This window comes from Quercus robur, chromosome 2, assembly GCF_932294415.1.
Source record: "Quercus robur chromosome 2, dhQueRobu3.1, whole genome shotgun sequence".
NCBI lineage: Eukaryota > Viridiplantae > Streptophyta > Magnoliopsida > Fagales > Fagaceae > Quercus > Quercus robur.
The window spans coordinates 42,394,451-42,416,795 of record NC_065535.1 but is presented as its reverse complement, the minus strand read 5'-3'; the positions used below and the strand labels follow the sequence as shown (position 1 = coordinate 42,416,795).

At 34.5% G+C, this 22,345-nt stretch overlaps 1 protein-coding gene across 5 annotated transcripts; it reads right to left on the bottom strand.

The window, feature by feature from the left end:
* Positions 1-17,315: 17,315 nt before the first annotated feature.
* On the bottom strand, positions 17,316-22,060 carry LOC126713737 (chloroplast processing peptidase). Of its 5 annotated transcripts, XR_007651407.1 has the most exons (7): positions 21,441-22,055; positions 19,580-19,717; positions 18,566-18,652; positions 18,272-18,339; positions 17,924-18,095; positions 17,623-17,649; positions 17,316-17,585 (listed from the first exon to the last, which is right to left on the bottom strand). XR_007651407.1 is itself a non-coding variant. In XM_050413583.1 (5 exons), exons 1-5 carry the CDS (start codon positions 21,927-21,929, stop codon positions 17,963-17,965), a joined length of 915 nt encoding a protein of 304 aa, XP_050269540.1. In that variant the 5' UTR covers positions 21,930-22,055; the 3' UTR covers positions 17,697-17,962. The 5 variants fall into 5 exon arrangements, 3 of the variants coding, with proteins under 3 accessions (XP_050269540.1, XP_050269541.1, XP_050269542.1); XR_007651408.1 differs by lacking the exon at positions 18,272-18,339 and having other exon boundaries at positions 21,441-22,059; XM_050413583.1 differs by lacking the exons at positions 17,316-17,585; positions 17,623-17,649 and having other exon boundaries at positions 17,697-18,095.
* Positions 22,061-22,345: the final 285 nt, after the last annotated feature.

Below are 22,345 nucleotides of genomic sequence, written 5' to 3'. Positions count from 1 at the left end.
AGCTTCCATCTAATGGACGTGTTGTCAGTGTGTAGGAGTTCCTTGAAGACAAATCAGAACTTTCGCCATTTTCCTTTGTATATGGGACAAAAGCTGCAAGTTTGGTGGAGCTTACAATCCCCACAACTATGATAGTGTTGGAAGAGATTCTAAGGTACTCAAACGACGTGCATACGAAAGAAAGAGTGGTGGATTTGGAAAACCTAGAGGAAAGGAGGGAGCTGACAAGAAGGCAAAGTCAAAGGTATCAACAAAAAATGGCTAAGGCATATGAGCAGACTATTCACTCAAGGATCTTTGCATAGGGGCAGTTGGTATTAAGGGCAGTAGAGCATGTAAGGAGAAACATCCCAGGACCTTCAAAGTTTACCCCAAAATGGGAAGGTCCTTATGTTATATCAAGGAAGCCCATGATAGCGGATACTATTACTTGGCAAGGATGGATGGGACTTCTTTAGTAGATCCCATAAATGGAAAATAGCTGAAACAATACTACTCCTGAAGATTCAAAGTATTTTTCCCACTTTTGTCATCTTTTATTTTGTTAAGTACTTTTACCTAGTACCTCTTTTGTTTGATGACCTGCATGAAAGGGCCATTTTGTGTAAAATGGGTTTACCCTTTAGTAAACGGGTCTTTAAGTCGTTTTGACTATTATGATGAATCATAATAAACTTTATTCCTTTAAAAAAATGATGGTGAATAAACAATGACAATGTTATAAATTACTATTTAAGCATACATACATTGCACATGCATACACCATTCTACACGGCCTAGGATTTGGCCAAGATTTATTATTATTATTATTATTTTATCATTTTCTAAGTACTTGATATAGGACTTGGTTCAAAGTAAACTTTCCAAGTGCATGGCCTAGGACTTAGCTCAAAAAAATAATAATAAACTTCCCAAGTGAATGGCTCAAGACTTAGACTAAGAATAAATTTTTTAAGTACCTAGCCCAGGACTTGCTTTAGAATAAGCCTTCCAAGTACATGGCCCAGGACTTAGACCAAGAATGAATTTCCTAAGTACGTGGCCCAGGACTTGTTTCAGGGTAAACTTTCTTAGTACCTAGTTCAGAATCTGATTTAAAAAAAAATTTCTAGGTCCATGGCCCAGATTTAGTCCAAAAGTAAGTCATAAAAAAGAAAGAGAGAAAGAAGCCCATAGCCCAGGATTTAGTCTAGAGCATGACTATGAAATCAGTTAGAAACAAAGATTACTAAATATGACCAAAAACTAGGTCAAGATTACAAGTTTATACATGAAATATTAAGTTACAAGACCGAATTTGCCGAAAAGAGAGTTAAAGCAAGAGGCCAGCAAATAGAAAGTCTTCTTAAGGAATCGTAGGAGAAGAGGAGGTGGCTATAGTTGAAAGAGTTTTCTTCTTCCAAGCTTCCAAGTCCTGCAATACTCCTTGTGCATGAGCTAAGGCTTCCTTAGCAACAACAATCTCAGCATTAAGATCCTTGGTGGCACTCCTCTGAAATAACGCATGAGCCACAGACTGAAGATATTCTAGCAAGAAAGAAAGATCAAACTTTTCTTCCACAAGATCCTACATAACCCTTCTCCATTCCAGGAGCTCCTATTCGAACAAGGAATCAAGTGAAGCATTCTTCAGAGAGATCAACATAGCACAGAGTAATTCCAAAAGGATATTTCCCAAGAAGATCCCGCCCCTGAACTTGGCAGTAAAATCCCCATGAGTCTTGAACAACTCCTCAAGAAGTGGCAAACCTTCCCTTGGCAATGAAAAGCAAACAAAGCTGGAAAAAGACACCTCAAAATGGTGGAAGTGGCTCACGGGAAGGTTGTTGAACTCCAATAAATCAAAACAAGTCCGAAAGGCAGGAAACCTAACACTAGGATCCACAACAGTTGGGATCCTCCATTACTGTGTCCCTCTCTTGGGGAAGTGAAATATCTGCAGCCTCTAGTTCACGTTGAGGGACTTCGGTTAGAACTCCAGTGGTTTGAGTAGGCATGGGTGAGGATCCTCTAACTTCTTCAACAACCACAGCCTCAGGATCCTCAATCCTTGCTCCAACATCTAAGGAGGTTGGTGAACCATTAGAAGAAAGCTACATGTAAAGCACAAAAAAAGAAGAAGAATAGAAGAAAGCAAGTACTAGTTTCATTCAATACACGCGAGGAAAACTCTTCCTGAATCATGGACATTGCCTCCACTGCCTTTTGGAGCTCCCCAGATCCTTCTCCTAAATCCTTGACAAGACTTGTGTTAGGGACATATTTGATGTAATTTGCCAGTCCTTTGACAAAACGCACTTTACTTGTACTTGTGTAGATCTAGGATAGGTTTAGTACTTAAAGAAACAAGTGTTCATATTTAGTATTGAAGCCATGCAAATCTGATAAAGAAACAAGTGAAGAATGTGCTACTTATTAAAGCTCGACAGAAGTCTCAACAAAATCCTTTCTATTGAGAATTACTACTGAAGCTCGATAGAAGCTCGACACAAGTTGTATCTTTTGAGAATTACGAAATCAGAAATTCCAGATCTGATCACACGCATATCCTTGAGTATTTGTGTAGGGTTTCTTTTCTTACAACCCTAGACATATATAAGGATTATTTTAAGGGCCATCACACTTAATGCAAAGTGATTATTCATGCATATTGTGACTAGAGGTAGAATTTTCTCTAGTTCATATTTCTCTCTGTCAAAGCTACTGCGTCTTTACGCCAAGGGTTTTGTGACCAAGGAGCTTCCTGATCTTCATTGTTGATGGGATCCGTGTATCATTGGTGTGTTAGTCATGTATTGGGATCCGTGCATCATTGGTTAGTCACATATTGGGATTCGTGCATTGAACGGAGAGATTGCCGCTACAATACAAGTCCAATTGGGTATTGGGGTAAAGGTTCAACTGTATGTTGGTATTAGGTATTGGGATTCCTTTTACTTGTAACCACTTGCGATTGATAATAGTGGATTCTCTGAAGTGGTGACCTTAAATTTACCCGGTGGGGTTTTGCTTCGGTGGTTTTCTCTATTCGTAAACAAATCACTTGTATCAAATTTATTTTTTGCTACATTTAATTATTTGGTGATTTGTTTGTGCTACCACACTATTGCATGTTAAATTGACTTAATTAATTAACTTGAATAATTAATTAATTAATTTGCCATAGGGGTCAAGACATTTTTGGCCTATCAAATGATATCAGAGCAGGCACACTCTGATTAGGTTTAATCTTTACTGTGTGATCCACTGACCCCTGTTTGTCATGGATAGAAGACAATCTCTTATTATACCTCCTTTATTTAATGACACTAACTATGCATACTGGAAAGTACGCATGAGAGCTTTCTTGTAGTCTTTAGATAAGAAGGTGTGGCAAGCTGTGGAAACTGGCTGGACTAAGCCAAAGGAAGCGCCGACTGATTGGGATGATACAAAGCTCAAAGTGGAAAACTTCAACAACTGAGCATTGAACGCCATTTTCAGTGTAGTCATGAATAAGGAGTTCAAAAAAATATCCTCGATTGAAATTGCAAAGGAAGCATGGACCATCTTTCAGACAACCTATAAAGGGACTAAGGTTGTCCAAGATTCAAAACTCCAAAGGCTCACTACTAGCTTTGAGGAGATAAAGATGGCGAAGGATGAGTCTTTTGATGAGTTCTATGCCAAGCTAAAGGACATAGTCAACTTAGCCTTCAATCTTGGGGAAACTATTCCCGAACCCAAGATCATAAGAAAGGTGCTAAGGTCTCTTCTTGAGAGATTTCATGCCAAGATAACAGCAATTGAAGAATCAAAGGACATTGACTCCATTCCTTTGATGGAGTTGGATGGAAACTTACAAACCTATGAATTGGGTTTGACTAGAATTGGGAAATGAACCAAAAGTAAGAGTATGGCACTGAAGGCCAAAAGTAATGAGACTGGTGAGTCTTTAGATGATGAAGATTCCAAGATGAAGTCCTACATCACTAGGCAATTCAAGAAGTTCATGATGAATGCCAATGCGAAAGGATTTGATAAGGACTGTAAGCAATCTAATTCTTCTCAATTCAAAAGCCAATACAAAGGAAAGAAGTGATGGAAATATGCATGTATGCAACAGAAAAAATAATGGATCTACTTCATTTGCAATAGATAACATGTGCTATGTAAATTTCAGAATATGAGAACAAGAGAGTGTACCTTGGTGTGATGGATTTCAAAATGAATATTGTAAGCACTTGGGAATACTTTTAATCTTCACTCTAATTCCACTAACGCCTAAGATGTGTGGTCTCTCAATCAGTAATATGAATTTGTTCAAGAGAAAATTAGAGAGTGTCCAACACTTACATACACCATTTCATGTAAGTTGTTCGTTTTAAAATTCTGTATGTTTCTCTCCTTCTAACTAATTATCTAATTGTGCTAGCCTTTTGGGCCTTTCCAATTAGGCTCTAGTATGTGGCTTGGAGTGGGACCAAAAAGGGACCAATAAGACACTAGCTCCAATGGGTCTTGGACTTTTCTGTCAACTCTTGACAAGTCCAAAGTTACCATTAACTATATTTAATACCACTATATATATATAGTTGCATTCTAGGCCTTATCTATAAATTATATCCCAAGACTTTATTGTACATGCAACCCCTTCATAAAATATTCATAGTAATACAAAGTTAAAAATGTAGACTGCCACTTTGTAGATTACTACATCTTAATCCTTGAGTACCCGGTTTAATCCTTTTAAGTTATTCATCATATATTTATGAAATCCAATTTCATAAATATATACTTTAGTAATTTCTTATCAAAGTGGTTAGGCCTATCTCTCTGAATAACAAACCCATTAAACTTATCTCAAGGGAATATTTTGTATCTCCGTTAAGAGACTATGAATTCCATCTTGAGAATACATGTTCCATCAACACTAAATGTGGCTGCCTAACATACTGAGGTTTTGACTGTTACTTTAGATCTCACTCCTGATATGTCAAAGCAACCTACACTTTATGATTAGGTCCATTATTCTCTCAGGATTAAGAGTTCATGTAAATATAGGTTGTGAGATTTATTATTCATTTGACAGTCGTTACGAGAAAAATAAATCTCACATCAGTCCAGTTCAATATGTCTTAACTCTTAAAATATATCAACATATCAACTAGAAGTCACCGCTTCCATGATCAAGATAAATCATCTTAGTTGATATGTTACAGTCTTCGCAGATGAAACGCCCAATTTCATCACCGACTACGAACTATATTATGAGTTTACAAAGAACTTGTGATTTATATCTTCTATGACTTTTCACATAAACCACATACTATACATCTCATGGACTATATGATAATGTTCGAATATTCATGTTAACATTATTTCAGATGATAATAAAACAGCTTCATTAATTACAATATTAAGTCATACATCATGTCATAATTAATGTCATACATAATATTACATATAGCATCAAACAATAGGATTTAAGGGCACTAATCCTAACAATCTCCCACTTGCCCTAAAGACTATTGTGCACTAATCTAACTCACATTCCCTCCAAATTTGACTTGAAGGTCCTTTGAGGCAAGGCTTTAGTAAATGGATCTGCTAGATTATTTGCACTATCAATCTTTGCTACCACCACATCTCCACGAGCAACAATATCTCTAATGATGTGGTACTTCCTCTCAATGTGCTTTCCTTTCTTATGATTCCTTGGATCTTTAGATTGTGCAACTGCTCCACTATTGTCACAAAACAATGTGATTGGAACTTGCTTCATTCTCATTACACCAAGGTCAAAAAGGAATTTCTTGAGCTAGATAGCTTCTTTTGCTGCTTCACAAGCAACAACATATTCTGCCTCCATGGTGGAGTCTGTAATACAAGATTGCTTAATATTCCTCCAACTAATGGCTCCACCTTCCAAGGTGAAAACACATCCTGAAGTGGATTTTTTGAAATCTAGATTCGATTGAAAATCTAAATCTATATAGCCAAGGGTATCAAATCCTCACTTCGGTAAACAAGCATATAATCTCTCGTTCTCTGAAGATACTTGAGAATATGCTTTACAACTTGCCAATGTTTTGGTCCTAGATTTGATTGATATCGGCTGACCATGCCAATTGAATAACAAATATCTGGTCTAGTACAAAGCATGGCATACATGAGACTTCCTACTGCAGAAGCATAAGGAACTTGTCTCATCATATCTACTTCCTCTTGAGTCTTAGGCCTTTGGTCATCAGACAGAGGAACTCCATGTCTAAAAGGAAGTAATCCTTTCTTGGAGTTTTGCATGCTAAACCGTTCTAGAACCTTATCTATATATCCAGCTTGTGATAAGCCTAACATCGTATTCTTGCGATCTCACCAAAGCTTGATCCCTAGAATAAAGTTAGCCTCACCCAAGTCCTTCATATCAAATTGGCCTGACAACCAACCTTTTACCGATGACATTACCCCTACATCATTTCCAATGAGTAGAATATCATCAACATAAAGCACTAGGAACATTACTACTTTATCATGATGTCTTTTGTACACACATGGTTCATCAAGATTTTGTTCAAAACCAAATGATTTGATTGCTTGATCAAATCTGATGTTCCATGACCTAGATGCTTGCTTAAATCCATAAATGGACCTTTTCAACTTGCATACCATATGCTCTTGGTTCTTTGCTATGAAACCTTCCGATTGCATCATATAGATTTCCTCTTCAAGATTGCCATTAAGAAATGCAATCTTGACATCCATTTGCCAAATCTCATAATCATAATGAGCAGCAATGGATAAGAGAATTCTGATAGATTTAAGCATTGCTACTGGTGAAAAGGTTTCTTCATAATCAATTCCTTCTTTTTGTGTATACCCTTTCGCCACTAGCCTTGCTTTAAAGGTTTCAACCTTTCCATCTATCCCTCTCTTCTTGTAAACCCATTTGCAACCAACAGGTTTAATGCCGTTAGGTGCCTTTACAAGATCCCAAACTTGATTGGAATACATAGAATCTAATTCAGATTTCATAACTTTAAGCCAATGATGTGCATCTATATCATTCATTGCCTCTTCATAAGTATAGGGATCCGATTCAGCCTCTTCTGAGATAGCTTCATAAGTTTCTCCCAAACCTATGAATCTTATAGGAGGCCGAACAATTCTCCCACTACGACGAGGCACCTGTGTACTAGACATCCCAGGAGTAGTATCTTGTGGTGTATCTAATACAACCACATCATCCCTAGTTTTATCCATTGGTTGTTCTCTTACAAGTTCATTCATTTTAGCCAAAACAACTCTACTTCTAGGAGTAAAATTATTCATATAGTCATTTTCCAAGAATTTAGCATTTGTACTAACAAAAACTTTGTTATCTTTACGACTATAGAATAAATAACTCCTAGTTTCTTTTGGATAACCTACAAGCAAACACACTTCTGATTTTGGTTCCAATTTATCAGGCTTTCCTTTTAACACATGTGCAGGACAACCCCAAATGTGGAGATATTTCATACTAGGCTTACGCCCACTCCACAATTCCATAGGTGTTTTGGGAATAGATTTTGATGGAACTAAATTCAAAAGATGTATTGCTGTATTTAAGGCATAACCCCAAAAAGAAATCGGTAAAGTTGAGTAACTCATCATGGACCTAACCATTTCTAAAAGAGTCCTATTCCTTCTTTCTGCTACACCATTCTGTTGGGGAGTTCCAGGTGCAACCAATTGGGATACAATCCCATTTTGAGTTAAGTAATCCTTGAAATCCCAAGAAGGTATTCGTCACCACGATCAGATCGAATGGCCTTTATGCGTATACCCAATTGATTCTCAACTTCAGGCCTAAACTCTTTGAACTTTTCAAAGGCTTCGGACTTTCGTCTCATTAGGTGTACACATAACCATATCTTGAGTAATCATCGGTAAAAGTGATGAAATACTCATAACCTCATTTTGCTTGGGTTGACATAGGACCACATACATCAGAATGCACCAGTTCTAGCAAATCTTGGGCTCTTCTACCTTTTGCATTAACAGGTCGTTTGGTCATTTTTCCTTCCAAACAAGATTCACAAACTAGAAATTCATCAAAGTCCATGGGCTCTAAGAGTCCATCTTTGATCAGTCTTTGAATCCTATTTGAATTAATATGACCCAAACGCAAGTGCCAAAGATATGCATCACTAGTAGAAGGAAACTTTCTCTTTAATGATTTCACATGAGAATTATTATCTAATTCAGAATTATATAATTCATGCTTATCAGAAGTTAAAATATAAAGACCATCCACAATATTACCAGAACAGATAAACACTTTATCCTTCTTTATTACAACATTGTCTTTTAGGATAACACAATATCCATGTTTACCTAAGTAAGTAGCAGAAATTAAATTCCTACGAACATTAGGTACATACAAATAGTTTTCCAATATTAGAACTCTAGATTTGAAACATAAATTATAAACACCAATAGCTACAATCGGAATGCTGCTCCCATCAGCCAAAGTAAGAAACAACTCCCCTCTTTAAGCTTTCTGGTATCCTGGAACCCCTGCAAGGAATTGCAGATATGATTAGTACAACCTGAATCCACACACTAGGAATCCGTGGGATTCTGTACCAAACATATTTCAAGAAGGAATGTATTATTCATACCCTTATTCTTGGCAGCCTTAAATATTGGACAATTCCTCTTCCAATGTCCTTTCTTACCACAATGGGAACACTTTCCTTTGATCTTCTTTCCTTTGCCAGCAACCCCTAAGGCAATTTGTTTACCCTCTTGCTTGGTGAAGTCCTTCTTCTTCTTCTTCTTACCCTTGCCTTTCAACTTAGGTCGAGAAGTAGAAGCTTCACCAATATTGGCTTCAACATTGGAAGTACCAAGAATTCCTTCTGCCGCTACCAATTCATTCATTAATTTAGGCAATGTATAAATCTTTTTGTTCATATTATAGTTAAGTTTGAATTCCTTGAATGATTCTGGTAGTGATTGGAGTATCATATCCACTTGGGATTCTCCATCAATATCGGCACCTAAAACTTCCAATGTATTCAGATTAGAGATCATTATAAGATAATGCTCCCTTACTGAACTACTTTCAGCCATTTTGGTATTATAAATTTGCCTCATTGTCTCTTGCCTTGCAGAACGGCCTTGCTCACCAAACATCTCCTTCAGACTTAGTATAATGTCTGAAGCTAGTTCCACATCCTGCATTTGACGCTATAAAACATTTGAAATAGATGCTAGGATGTAGCACTTGGCCATCTCATTAGATTTCTGCCAACGATCATATCGTTGTTTTTCCTCAAGAGGAGCATCTAATGAAGGAAAGCTAGGACATGATTTAGTAAGCACATATTTGTGCTCTTCAGCAGTAAGAACAATGTCCAAATTTCTTTTCCAGTCAACATAGTTGGATCCAGTCAGTTTATTTTGATTAAGAATAGTTACAAGTGGGCTAAATGATGCCATGTTCAAATCTGAAAACAATAAACATGAATATAATAAGTAAACTGGACTTTATCAATTTAGCATATAAACATATAGTATGGAACCTTAATAAAACCATAATATAATATATGCATCGACAACCCAATCCCGCAATTAATATTCCTCGGAAGCGAGGTCATACCAATCACTATGATCAGGCGAGAATTATTCTCATTATTAATGCTATCATGGTAACTCTTACCAAACAAAAATAATTTGCCGCTTTTCTTTCAGCCTCTAAGTAATAATGACATAGCTCCGAAGGGAGGTTAACATTAAACTTAGTCTAGTGTACACCATTGACTGAATTCTATGTAAGTCATTAAGTAACTCCACGGAAGCGTAGTCGTTCTTAATGTAAAATCACATATCATCCATCATTAAGAAGTTTAACCTGTAGTACCATGAATTAAACACCCTTCGAAGGGAGCAAGGCATATACGCCAAGGCGAGGTGCTTAATCACATTACAATAAACCAACAATGGAGGCCGTGAGATCCAACCCTTGTATCTCTCTCCCACTAGATGTTTTTAAAAGAAAGGTTTTTCATTTTGAAACATGCATAATCTAATTACACATCGCCTTGCTCTTTATACATTTGAAAACACTTAGAAAAATTTCTGATTTTCCTTCTTTCAATCGATTGAATGTGCCCTTCGATTGATCGAAAAAATTAAAAAATTTGAACTTGACCACCTGACTTGTTCAATCGATACTTGATTGCCTCTCGATCGATCGAAAAACAAATTCGAATGATTGACTAGCAATTGAAAATCAATCTATTTAAAAAGTCTAATCACTGTTTCACTCGATTGATCGAAAGTGATTTTCGATCGATCAAAACTCGTGAAACTCGAATTTCCAGAAATTTTCTAGGGCAATTTTCTACGGTTTTTCTTGAACAAACAACTAACATATGAACATGATAGTCAGAGAATGATATCAAAACTGAATTTCATTGATGCTATAGCCTTAAAGTTCAATTTAACATACTTAAATTCAAATTTAAACAATAACATAACATCAATATCAGTTTTTATCAAAACATAGTTACAACAACCATACAGAAAATTAAATGCATAATCTTCTAACAACATGAAACTATAATCTCTAATTTCAAAACTCACAAAACATGTTATACAATATGAAATTGAAGACCGCTTTGATACCATTTGATTGAAAAATGCATGTACGCAACGGAAAAAATAACGGATCTACTTCATTCGCAATAGATAACATGTGCTATGTAAATTTCAGAATATGAGAACAAGAGAGTGCACCTGGGTGTGATGAATTTCAAAATGAAGATTGTAAGCACTTGGGAATACTTTTAATCTTCACTCCAATTCCACTAACACCCAAGATGTGTGGTCTCTCAATCAGTAATGTGAATTTGTTCAAGAGAGAATTAGAGAGTGTCCAACACTCACATACACCATTTCATGTAAGTTGTTCATTTTAAAATTCTGTATGTTTCTCTCCTTATAACTGATTATCTAATTGAGCTAGCCTTTTGGGCCTTTCCAATTGGGCTCTAGTATGTGGCTTAGAGTGGGACCAAAAAGTGACCAATAAGACACTAGCTCCAATGGGCCTTGGACATTTTTGTCAACTCTTGACAAGTCCAAAGTTACCATTAACTATATTTAATACCACTATATAAATATAGTTGCAATCTAGGCCTTATCTATAAATAATATCCTAAGACTTTATTGTACATACAACCCCTTCATAAAATATTAGTAGTAATACAAAGTCATAAATGTAGACTGCCACTTTGTAGATTATTATATCTTAATCCTTGAGTACCAGGTTTAATCCTTCTAAGTTATACTTTACTATTTCTAAAAGAGTCTTATTCCTCCTTCATGTATGCACTAACTTAAAGAAGACATTAAAAGTATATTCATTTACAATAAAGGAGCCCTAGGTCATATTATCCTCTAAATAGAATTCGTAGACTGTGAATATAACAAAAAACTAATGGTTCTAAAAGCCCATCTTTCACCAGTATAGAATATCATTTAGATTAATAAAACCTAGACTTAAGTACCAAAACATATAATACTAAAGGATGGAAACTTTCTTTTTAAAAATAAAACATGTAAATTTCCATCTAGATTACAATCATGGACAATGCTTAGCTTTACCATAATGGAAACACTTTCCTTTAGCTCATGCTTTTGAATCTAATTTCCTTTTTGGCAACTCCTAGGACAACTAGTTTGCCCAACTGTTTGGTATTTTTATTCTTCTTCTTACCCTTACCTTTCAATTAAGGCTTAGAATTTGAATTAAGTCATATTGATCCTAGCCTTAGATTTTAGGATGTTTTCCATTGTGTAGAACTCACTCATCAACTCAAATAAAATAAAAAGAATTTATTTATTTTTAAAACAATCTGAATTGATCAAATGATTCTAACACGGACTTGTAGAAACATATCCATATCAGATTAACAATTAATCTCTACATCCAAGAATTCCAATTCATTTAGAGATGAAAATATTTTCATAAAATGATATAGAATTGGAACTCCTTAAGCCTTTCTTAGCACTCAATATGATTTATGTCAAATATTGCTTAGTAGCTTGATATTTCATACCAAACATCTCATTTAGACTTAATATAAAGACTAAACCTAGTGCTAACTCTTGCATCTCATGCAATAGCACAATTGAGATAGAAGCCAATGTAATATGTTAGCATCTCAATAAGACTATGATCACATCATAGGCTATCTTCCAAAAAATGCATCATATATGAGAAATTATGACTATGCTGAATCGAAACATATTTATGTACTTCAACTCCTTTAAGCACAATGTCCAAAATTGTTTCTTAGTCAATGTGATTTAATTAAAAAAAAAAAAAATTAGTGAGAGAATAAAAATTTATGACAACTTTAATTTGGGACTATGAACATAATTACAAGGACATTATAATTTTTCATCCACAACCATATAATATGGAACCCTAAAACCTTATTATATTAGGTGCAATGACAACCCAATCCCACAATTAATATTCCTTGGTAGCGAGGTCATACCAATCACTATGATTAGGCAAGAGCTATTCTCATTATTAATGCTATCAAGATAACTCTTACCAAACAAAAATAATTTTCCGCTCTTCCTTTAGCCTCTAAGTAATAATGACATAGCTCCATAGGGAGGTTAACATTACACTTAGTCTAGTGTGCACCATTGCCTAGACTCTATGTGAGTCACCAAGTAACTCCACGGTAGCATGGTTGTTCTCAATGTAAAAACACACTTCATCCATCATTAAGAAGTTTAACCTATAGTGCCATGAATTAAACACCCTTCGTAGGGAGCAAGGCACATACGCCAAGGCGAGGTGCCTAATCACACTACTACAAACCGACAATGGAGGCCGTGAGACTCAACCCTTGATTCTCTCTCCCACTAGAAATTTTAAAACAAGTAGACTGTCTTTAAATCATTATGATCTCATCACAATTTTAACCCTACACATTAAATGTGTTTAATTGTTTAAATTCGATGTGATTTGACTAAGTCACATCACAATAGCATAATGAACATTTGTGTAATCACAAAGAAGTTTAATCATGTAATCCATGAAGTAAATACCCTCTGCATGGAATGCAAGGCTCAAGGCCAAGACTAGGTACCTACTCACATTACATAAACTTAACAAAAGGGTTATTTTAAAACCAACACTCATCTATTATTTGGGTTTTCTTTAGACTATTGTGATCTCATCACAATTTATAACCTTGCACTCGTTAAAGACTCTAATCTCATTAGAATCACTAACTTAAAATGGAAGTCCTAAACTATTTAGGATTCTTTATACTCTAATGGATCGAAAATTAGTTATATAGAACTCTATCCTTAACTTACTTGATAAAGGATTCTGATCTCCTTAGAAACTATATAACTTTTGGTTGGAGCTTTAATCTAATTTAAAAAAAAAAAAAAAAAAAAAAAAATTCTAATTAAAATAAATTTAGGACTTTTAATCATACAAAAATTCTAATCTCACTAGAATTTTTCTTAAAAGGCAAGTCTTAAACAACTTAGGACTAAGAGTTCTATTTAACTAATATCTTTAATCTTATTAGACCTCTCAGTTAGACAGTGATTAATAAATGTCCTTAACTTTTAAAAACTATAAAAATTAATCACTTTATATATAATTATGTGTAATCTCATCACACATAACCTTGCACTTTATCTATGTTTTAACACTTGATCGACACTAATCAAATTAGTTTTACATGATCAAAAAACACCTTTTGATTTTATAAATAAAGATTTATAGATCAGACATTAAGGTTTTTCAAGATCAAGATCAAGAACCCTAAAATGCTAGAAACCCTTGAAAATAAAATCCTAATCTCATTAGGAATAAATTTCATTAAAGGAATACTTTAATCCTAGCATTAACATGATAGCATCTATATCATCAATCTGTATTAAAACCGGAAAGAGGAGAATTCCATGAAGTTTACATGGATACCTTTCCAAAAAGAACATTATGCCCACGGCCAAAATTAATATATCAAGATTCCAAGAATAAAAGCATTAAAAGGAACTAAATAAAATTGGGCCGTATCACTTCCTTATATCAGTAATTCGAATGCAGATGAAACCATATAAATAATAATATATCAACGCATTCAAAGAAAACAAAAGAATGATACATCAAACTCATCAATGTTAGCAATATAGGTTAATGTATTCATCCCTATTAGACAAAACACGGCATATATTAAATATATCAAGCCAAGATATGCATTGACAGCATCAACTAATAGTTATTGAATGAAATTCAATAACTACTCCCAACTACCAACGATATCCAAGCGGGGCATAACAAAAGTTCACGCTTGACGTTTATTTCAGTTTTATTTTAAAAAATTTAGAACCGATGCCATGTATCTCTAAACGACATTATCATGAGCCACATTTGATTAACAAGAACCAGTATATATCACATATAATAAATGGCATGTGGGTTCAAAATATCAAAACGTGAGTAAACATCAAAAAACCGTTTTTCATTTATTCTAAAATCCAATCACATGCTATACAATCATGATATTGAAAACCTGGCTCTGATACCAAATGTTGGAAAAATTGGTTTTGCATCTCATACAAAACTCACAGTGGAAGCAACAAAAGAATCTACTTCATTTATGATTGATAACATGTAATCTTGAATTCTAGAACAAAGAAAAGAAAGCATACCTTGGTGCAGTAAAATTCAAAAACAAGACTTGAGAATACCTTTAATCTTCATTCCAATTCCACATGGTGTCCAAGATGAGTGGTGTCTCAATCAGTTCTTGTGTATGTTGATTTTCCTTTGGAAAAGTGTATTTCCAAGATTCTGTAGAGAAACACTATTTTCTCTTCCTTTTAATCATACGTAAGTTTTAACTATCTTGGCGGTTACTTTATTTAATAACTCTTATTAAATAAATAACTGATTATCTAATTGAGTTAGCCTTTTAGGCTAGCCCAATTGGGCTAAAGTGTGTGGCTTGGTACGGGACCAAAGGGACTAATAAGGCTCTAGCTCCAATGGGCCTTAGACTTATCTGTCAACTCTTGACAAGTTCAAAGTTATCATTAATTATATAACAAGTACTACTATGAAAATATAATTGTACTCTAGGCCTTATTAATAAATTATTTCCCAAGACTCTAATATGATATCATTCGACCCCTCCATGAAATAACCATAGTGAACAAAATCATAATAAACTGTCACTTTGTAAACAACTATTTTATTCCTTGAATACCTAGTTTAATCTTTTAGTTATTCATATTTATGAAATCTAATTTCATAAAATATAAATTTTAGTTATCTTACTAAAGTGGCCAGCCCTGAATAACCAGTTACATTAAACTTATCTCAAGGGGATATTTCGTTTTTCTATAGAAAGAGATTATGGATTCCATCTTGAGAATATGTGTTCCCTCAACATTACATGTGGTTAACCAACATATTGAGATTTTGATCGTTAATCTAGATCTCACTCTTGATATATCAAAGTAACCTATATTTCATGATCGAGTTCATTATCCTCTCAGGATTAAGAGTCTATGAAAGTAGAAGTTGTGAAATTAATTATTCATGTGATAGTTGTTAATTGAATAATTAATCTCATAGTGGTCCAGTTTAATATGTCTTATACACGTAAGACATATCAACACATCAACTAGAAGTCTCCACTTCCATGATCACGATAAACCATCTTAGTTAATGTGTTATAGTCTTCGTAGATGAAATGCCCAATTTCATCATCGATTATGAACTATATTTTGAGTTTACAAGGAACTTGTGGTTTATATCTTTTGTAACTAAGTCACATAAATCACATACAATGCATCTCAAGGACTATGATAATGTCCCATTAGTTCATTTGTAAATAGTCTCATATAATTAAACAATTTAATTATTTATAACATGCCAATAAATTGGATTTTAGGGCACAAACCCTAACAAACCCGACCTATTTAATAATTGTTTCATGATCTTTCAATCCTAACCCGACCTATTAATAAGGCAGGTTGACCTAACTCAATCCATTTGACACGCTTAATAAATGAATTGTGTTGGGTTGACACGAATGTAACACAACCTATTTCAACCTGTATAATATTAAATATAATATTCATCTAGAAATAATTTTTTTTTTTTTTAATTCTAAAAGCAGTGCATATACTTCAAATCTTCAACCTACATTCAAAATAATATAGTTCAACAAAAATATAAGATGGCCAACAACCATAATGTCAAGTAGTCTCATTATCCTTCAAAGAAACTAAAACAAGTGGGCCATTTCATGAAATCATAAAACTGTTCATATGATATCAAAAGGGAGTATTACAACGTTACACGTTGTTATAATCTTTAAAAGCAATACCTATCAAATCTAGTTTATAAACTGTCTCAATAAATTCACTTGCAAGATATGTAGACAGTGTTCAACACTAATACAAACACCCAAAAAAAAAAAAAAAAAAACACACGGCACAAGACAAAAGCTACAACTGTGGCCTTAATCAACAATTAATATATCTCATATTAATAATGACACATGGGTTCAAAGTTTATAGAACAAAAACATTATGCAAAAAAAATTACTGCAGAATTTTGAAACACCAAGAAAATGGTTTTCTTTAATTCTAAAACTCACTAAACACATGAGAGAGAGAGAGAGAGAGAGAGAGAGAGAGATAACCGATTCGAGACCTTGAGTTTGAGAATTAGGCATGACACTATAAGATAGAAGAGTAAGTACTGAGTTGTATGACTGAAATAAAATAAATAAATAAATAAAGATATTTATAAGAAGGTTTAGAGATTTATGGTTTGTAGGGTTTAGAGATCTACGGTTTGTAAAATTTTAATTTCTAATTATATTCCTTGTAAGTTTTTGTAATTACTCACTTTTCTTTTTAAATTTAAATATATGTTGGATATAAAAGGTATTTGATAAATCTAAAATAAAATGAATATTTATTTGTTATACGAATTAAATAAGTTGTATTAAGTGAGTTATTTCAAGTTAATACAAATAGATTGGCGTGTTAAACATGTCTATTGTGGGTTACGCAAGTTGACCCGATTATGATACGTTTCTTATCGTGTCGCTTTCAGGTCGACTCATTTATAACCCAAACCCATTAAGGCCCAACCCTAACCCGCAAAAACCCATGTTGAGTTCGTGTCATGCTTGCGGATTGGGTTGAACATTGACACCCCTAACCACCACCACCTATTGACTATTGTTGGGGGAAAAAAAAATCCCATTTTGAAGAGAGAGCAATTATTTATAATGAGCTTTTATGCTAATATTGCTAGAAATAGAGTTAGCAGCCTTTTCCTTTGGTTCTTATGCGCAGCATAATAACTTGAGAAGCCCATTAGAAAAATCCTTGACAAAGAATGCGGCAGAATATAAACACCACCTTCGCCTCTAAACGATAGAAACACAATATAGACGTACATAGCTGTTGTCTATTGGAGAACCAAATTGACAAATTCCTATAACATTCTCCAGCTGCTTCATGCTTGCTTTAAGGTGGGAGATGAATAATATATATATATATATATTGATTGGGGGAGATGAATAAATTGGTTTGTATTACATTCATCATTTTCTGTGATGAGAGAGAGAGAGAGAGAGAGAGAGAGGTTAGCAATTAAATTAATGAAATTTAAGAAATCTATTGATTCAATGCAAATTTACATCAGTGACTTTGACATTAGGGCTTGACAAAAATAGTAGCCCATGTAATATAAAAGTCAGGTTTCTTTTAAACAACCAGAAGACATTGGAGGGGTATACAAATTACAATGAGGTGATGCACAATAAAAGGTGAAATCACAAGAGGGAAGGAAAAGAAAATCAGAGGAGCAAATCCAGTTATAAACCTTCCTTTTTGATGGGTGATGCATCCTCAGGGCTGGATTTCATTCAGACACTGGACTGCTCTCCTGCATGTCAACAGCACAGCCAGCCTCAAGAACTGTGCCAGCAACCCTGTTTGGGGGCCAATACCGTAATACCGATCTTCCTATTATATTCTTGGCTGGCAGAGGACCCCTATTAAAATACAATTCATATAATGAACAAAAAAAGAAAAGAAAAGAAAAGAAAAAGGAGGTTTTTTTCTTTTTTTTTGGGGGGGGGGGGGGGGGGGGGGGTGGGGAATCCAGTGTATCCAAGTTAACGAATCTTGAAACTGAAGAATTGTGAGATTAGAATATATTAATATTTACCATACGTGTGAATCATAGCTATTATTACGGTTGTCACCCATCACAAAGACATAGTTCTCTGGTACACGCTGTAGTGCAAATTCACAACATGAGTAAAAGAGTTTCAAAATTAACAGCGGTTGCCAAAATTTTACAATTCAAGTCTTTAACAAAAGGCACCACGAATTTCTTGCTCAAATGATAATTTTCTTTCAGCTTAAGCTCAATGTTAGTTCCAACTTTCCTAATGTGGAGATGTTATAGCGAATATTATGCTTCCCACTTCCTCACTGACCAAGGGAAAAGCATACTTACAATCGGTGTCATGTCATAAGAAGGTGGTTCAAGGATGAAATTTTCTTTTCTCTCAACCCCATTAACTATAAGCTTCCCTTTACGAACCTGCAATCAGAATATTTGCCAATATTTGGTTTCCAGCAATCAAGATATCCAAAGACAATTAATAGATAGACATACTTGGTAAATATGCACTCATTTACATGTTCTCCTATGCCCATTAACTTTAAGATTTAGGACACAGTTGAGATCTGAATGTGAACAAGAAAGATGGAAGGGACTATAAAGACAATTCTTACTGTGAAGGGTCAAAGGCGTTCACTTGACCAACACCCCCCCCCCCCCCCCCCCCCCCCCCCCCAAAAAAAAAAAAGGTTCCCTGATTTCAGCAATACTGTATACAACAACAATAATGCCTTAGTCCCAAAATTTTGGGATTGACTATGGATCCTCAACATATTAGCTAGGGATGGTCAAATGTGATATCTAACCGAAAATTACATTCAGACAATCGACCACCCACATACACACATTAACAAACTTATAAATGCAAGACATAAATGTGTTTGTCCACGCATATATAAGAATGGCAACCATCATGGATATAAATAAAGAGAAAAGTATAACTTTTAATGCATGCATATGCATATACACACCTACAAGAACTAGAAGGAATAGACAAAAATGAGAACTTCTAACGCATACACTCAAAAAATACAAATCAAGAAACATATATGATAGTGGATTTTTAACATTTAAGTTGTAATGCAAACTAAGAAAAGATGAAATATTTTAAAAACACCCTGTGAATTATAATAAGATGAAATATTTTCAAAAAGTAAGGAACATATCCTATGGATTACTTTCCATTTTTTCGTTAATTTTTTCCAGGTTCTTGCAAAACCAAATTACAACATGCCATGGCAATTTTTTCAGTAACAGAGTATGTGATCAGCAGTAGCAAGAACTATGCAAATAAAGAAGCAAGACAACAGAGTATTATGCATAAGTGTACTTATATATTGATCTCACCTCCACTACATCACCTTCCTTGGCAACAACTCGTTTAATAAATACATCATCATCAGTATATCCTACTTCTTGGAGTACGGGTGGACTTTTAAATATTACTATATCATTTGCACATGGCTTTCTGAAGTAGTACGAAACCTGAGAACACCAACACATAAATTTGTTATGTGCATGCACTTCAAAATTAAAAATCTTGAAAGATAATCATGTCACAACTATAATAAAGCATGTATCTATGTCAATGTTTTGAAATAAAGATTGAAGCTTATAATTTACATTATACTTTCACCATTAACAAAGTGGTCCATTAGAGACTATGCATATCTGATTAAGAATTCAGGAAGAAGCTTACAAGGCTAGAAGTGATTAAATTGTAAGCAATCAGGCAGAGGATAGACATAATAAATTTTCCACTTATAGGCTGTAGATTATATATATATATATATATATTTACTTGAGGATTTCACAAATATAAAATAGCTAGCATGTCTACAATTGGAAATTACATATATCAGTTTTTTTTGTAACTAAAAAGTAATTTTACATGAGGAAATAGATCACATCACAATATGCACGTGATGCAGTTGAGCACAGGCATCCACTCACACAAAGACCACAACATCATATTCTCAATTACATGAATAGGCCATTCAACATGATCAAAAGTTCTACTATACCTCTCTCACCAAATGGTACACCACACGTCGGTCCACACACATAATGGAGTAGCCTTCCAAATTTCAATTTCTACAATGATGAAATCTTCCTTGGCAACACGCCAAAAGCGATTTTTGGCATCCAAGAAACCCCAAAAGAGTAAACAAAAATGACCACAATTCACCCACAATAATGCATCAGGTTCACCCACAATAAGAGATAGATAAATTGATAATTGAGTTAGTCACTTGCTAAAGAGTTGCAAAACAAATTCTGCAATCAAGCCAATTCTCTGCTGAATGCTGATCCACCTATAACCTTGCTCCTAAACTCAACCTCTATATCTGTTTTGTTATCCCATTGTCACGTTCACATCTACCCTCACCTTAATATAGACCTCAAATTTCAAAAAACCATGATGAATCTCCACTAAAAAAAAGAGAAATCAAAATACTTTTGCCATCAAAGAGACTAACTTAGGCAACTGAGGAACTTTCCCACCCCAGGCTGTTTATTACTTTCCATACATCTTATAACTACTTCATTTCTTTCTTCCCACTGAGCCTATCCAAACCCTTCCAAAACGCCACAATCACACGCTAAAGTTTCAAAATTTGAACTAATATTACCTTTAAACAGAAACACAACCTCAGATTTTTAAATAGCAAGCACGCAATCCATGTCCCAACTCAAAAGCACACCCATGAATACTATCCAAACCTCATCACCACAAACATGGAATAAAAAAAAAAAAAGGTGATAATGTCCTATTGGTCCCTAAAATTTGGGTCACCTGAAATTTAAAAATCAATTTATTGACCCTTAAAAAATCATAACCGCATCAAGTTAGTCCTTTTTGCAATATAAGCAAGAATTATAACGACAATACTATGGAATGAACGTACCAAGTTAGTCTTTTTTTTTTCATGTAAGCAAGAATTATAACAACAAGACTATAAAATAATTAACTTGCTAAGTTTGCAAAATTTGCAGCACTAAGATAATTTCAATCTGTAGTAACAATTTTTACAACATTTTCATAATGGTTGAGTTGGCAAGTTTTTATTGATTTTCATTTGGACCCTCCACTTTATCGCTTAACATTAACAACTTGCTAACTTAACACTTCACAGTGTGGAATATTTTGTAAAAATTATAATGACATTATTTCTAATCTTAAATTTTTGCCAAAACAAAATCCTACCTTTTCCGCAACAATTCGATCTCCAACATCAAATGTAGGATACATGGACAGCGAAGGAATGTACCTCGGCTCAGCCACAAAGGACCGGAAAGCCAGCGATATCGCCAGTGCCGCAAACACCGTCTTTGCATCGTCAGAAGTGATATTCAGCCATTCTGGCAAAGGCCCAGAACCCCCACTCTTCTTCTCCACTTGCTCATCATCCCCACCATCACCACCACCACCACCACCACTACCACCACCACTAGATTCGAACACAGCCTTGCTGTCTTCACCAGAGTCCTTAATGGCATGGCATTGAAGTTTCTGGAAGTGGGTTTTGTTGTTAAACCCTGGGAAATTTGGGGGTTTTGAGACAAAGGTTAAGTATTCGTGGTGAAGGTTGAGGATTGTGAAATTAGGGATTTTGGTGGGTTTGAGGAATTGGGTTGAGATAAATTTAGGATCTTGAGAGGAAGGTAATGGAGGGAAGATATGAAGAGATATCATCTCTTCTTGTCAAAGCAATTTTTTTAGTTAAAAGATGTCTTTTGAGTTTGGGATTGTAAAGGATAGTCATAGTAGTGTTTATTTATAATGAGGGGCTGGAGATTGTCTATTTTTTATGTGGAATCGAGTGGCCATTGGTTGTTTCTAGTGCCTGGGGGATCCTTAAAGAGCAGTGTTATGAATATCGTTCCGATTAATTTAGTGAAACGGAATATTTCGGCCAATTTCAGCGTTATTACATTTTAGAGTGTTTTGGGGTTTTTTTTAAAAAAAATATATATATATATATATATATATATGTATATATTTTTTTTTCATATCTTATTACTTTTTAAGAAGCGTAAATGTTGGCCAATAGACTAAAAATTATTCTTCCTTAGCTAATATCACCCAATCAAAGTGCTTTTTGTACCGGA

Coding starts and splice junctions, on each gene's coding strand:
- LOC126713737 (XM_050413583.1), bottom strand. CDS start 21,929: ATGATATCTCTTCATATCTTCCCTCCATTACCTTCCTCTCAAGATCCT. Junction 19,718..21,440: donor ATCGAATTGTTGCGGAAAAG/GTAGGATTTTGT, acceptor TGGTGTTCTCAG/GTTTCGTACTACTTCAGAAA. Junction 18,340..18,565: donor CTTATGACATGACACCGATT/GTAAGTATGCTT, acceptor TTTGCACTACAG/CGTGTACCAGAGAACTATGT.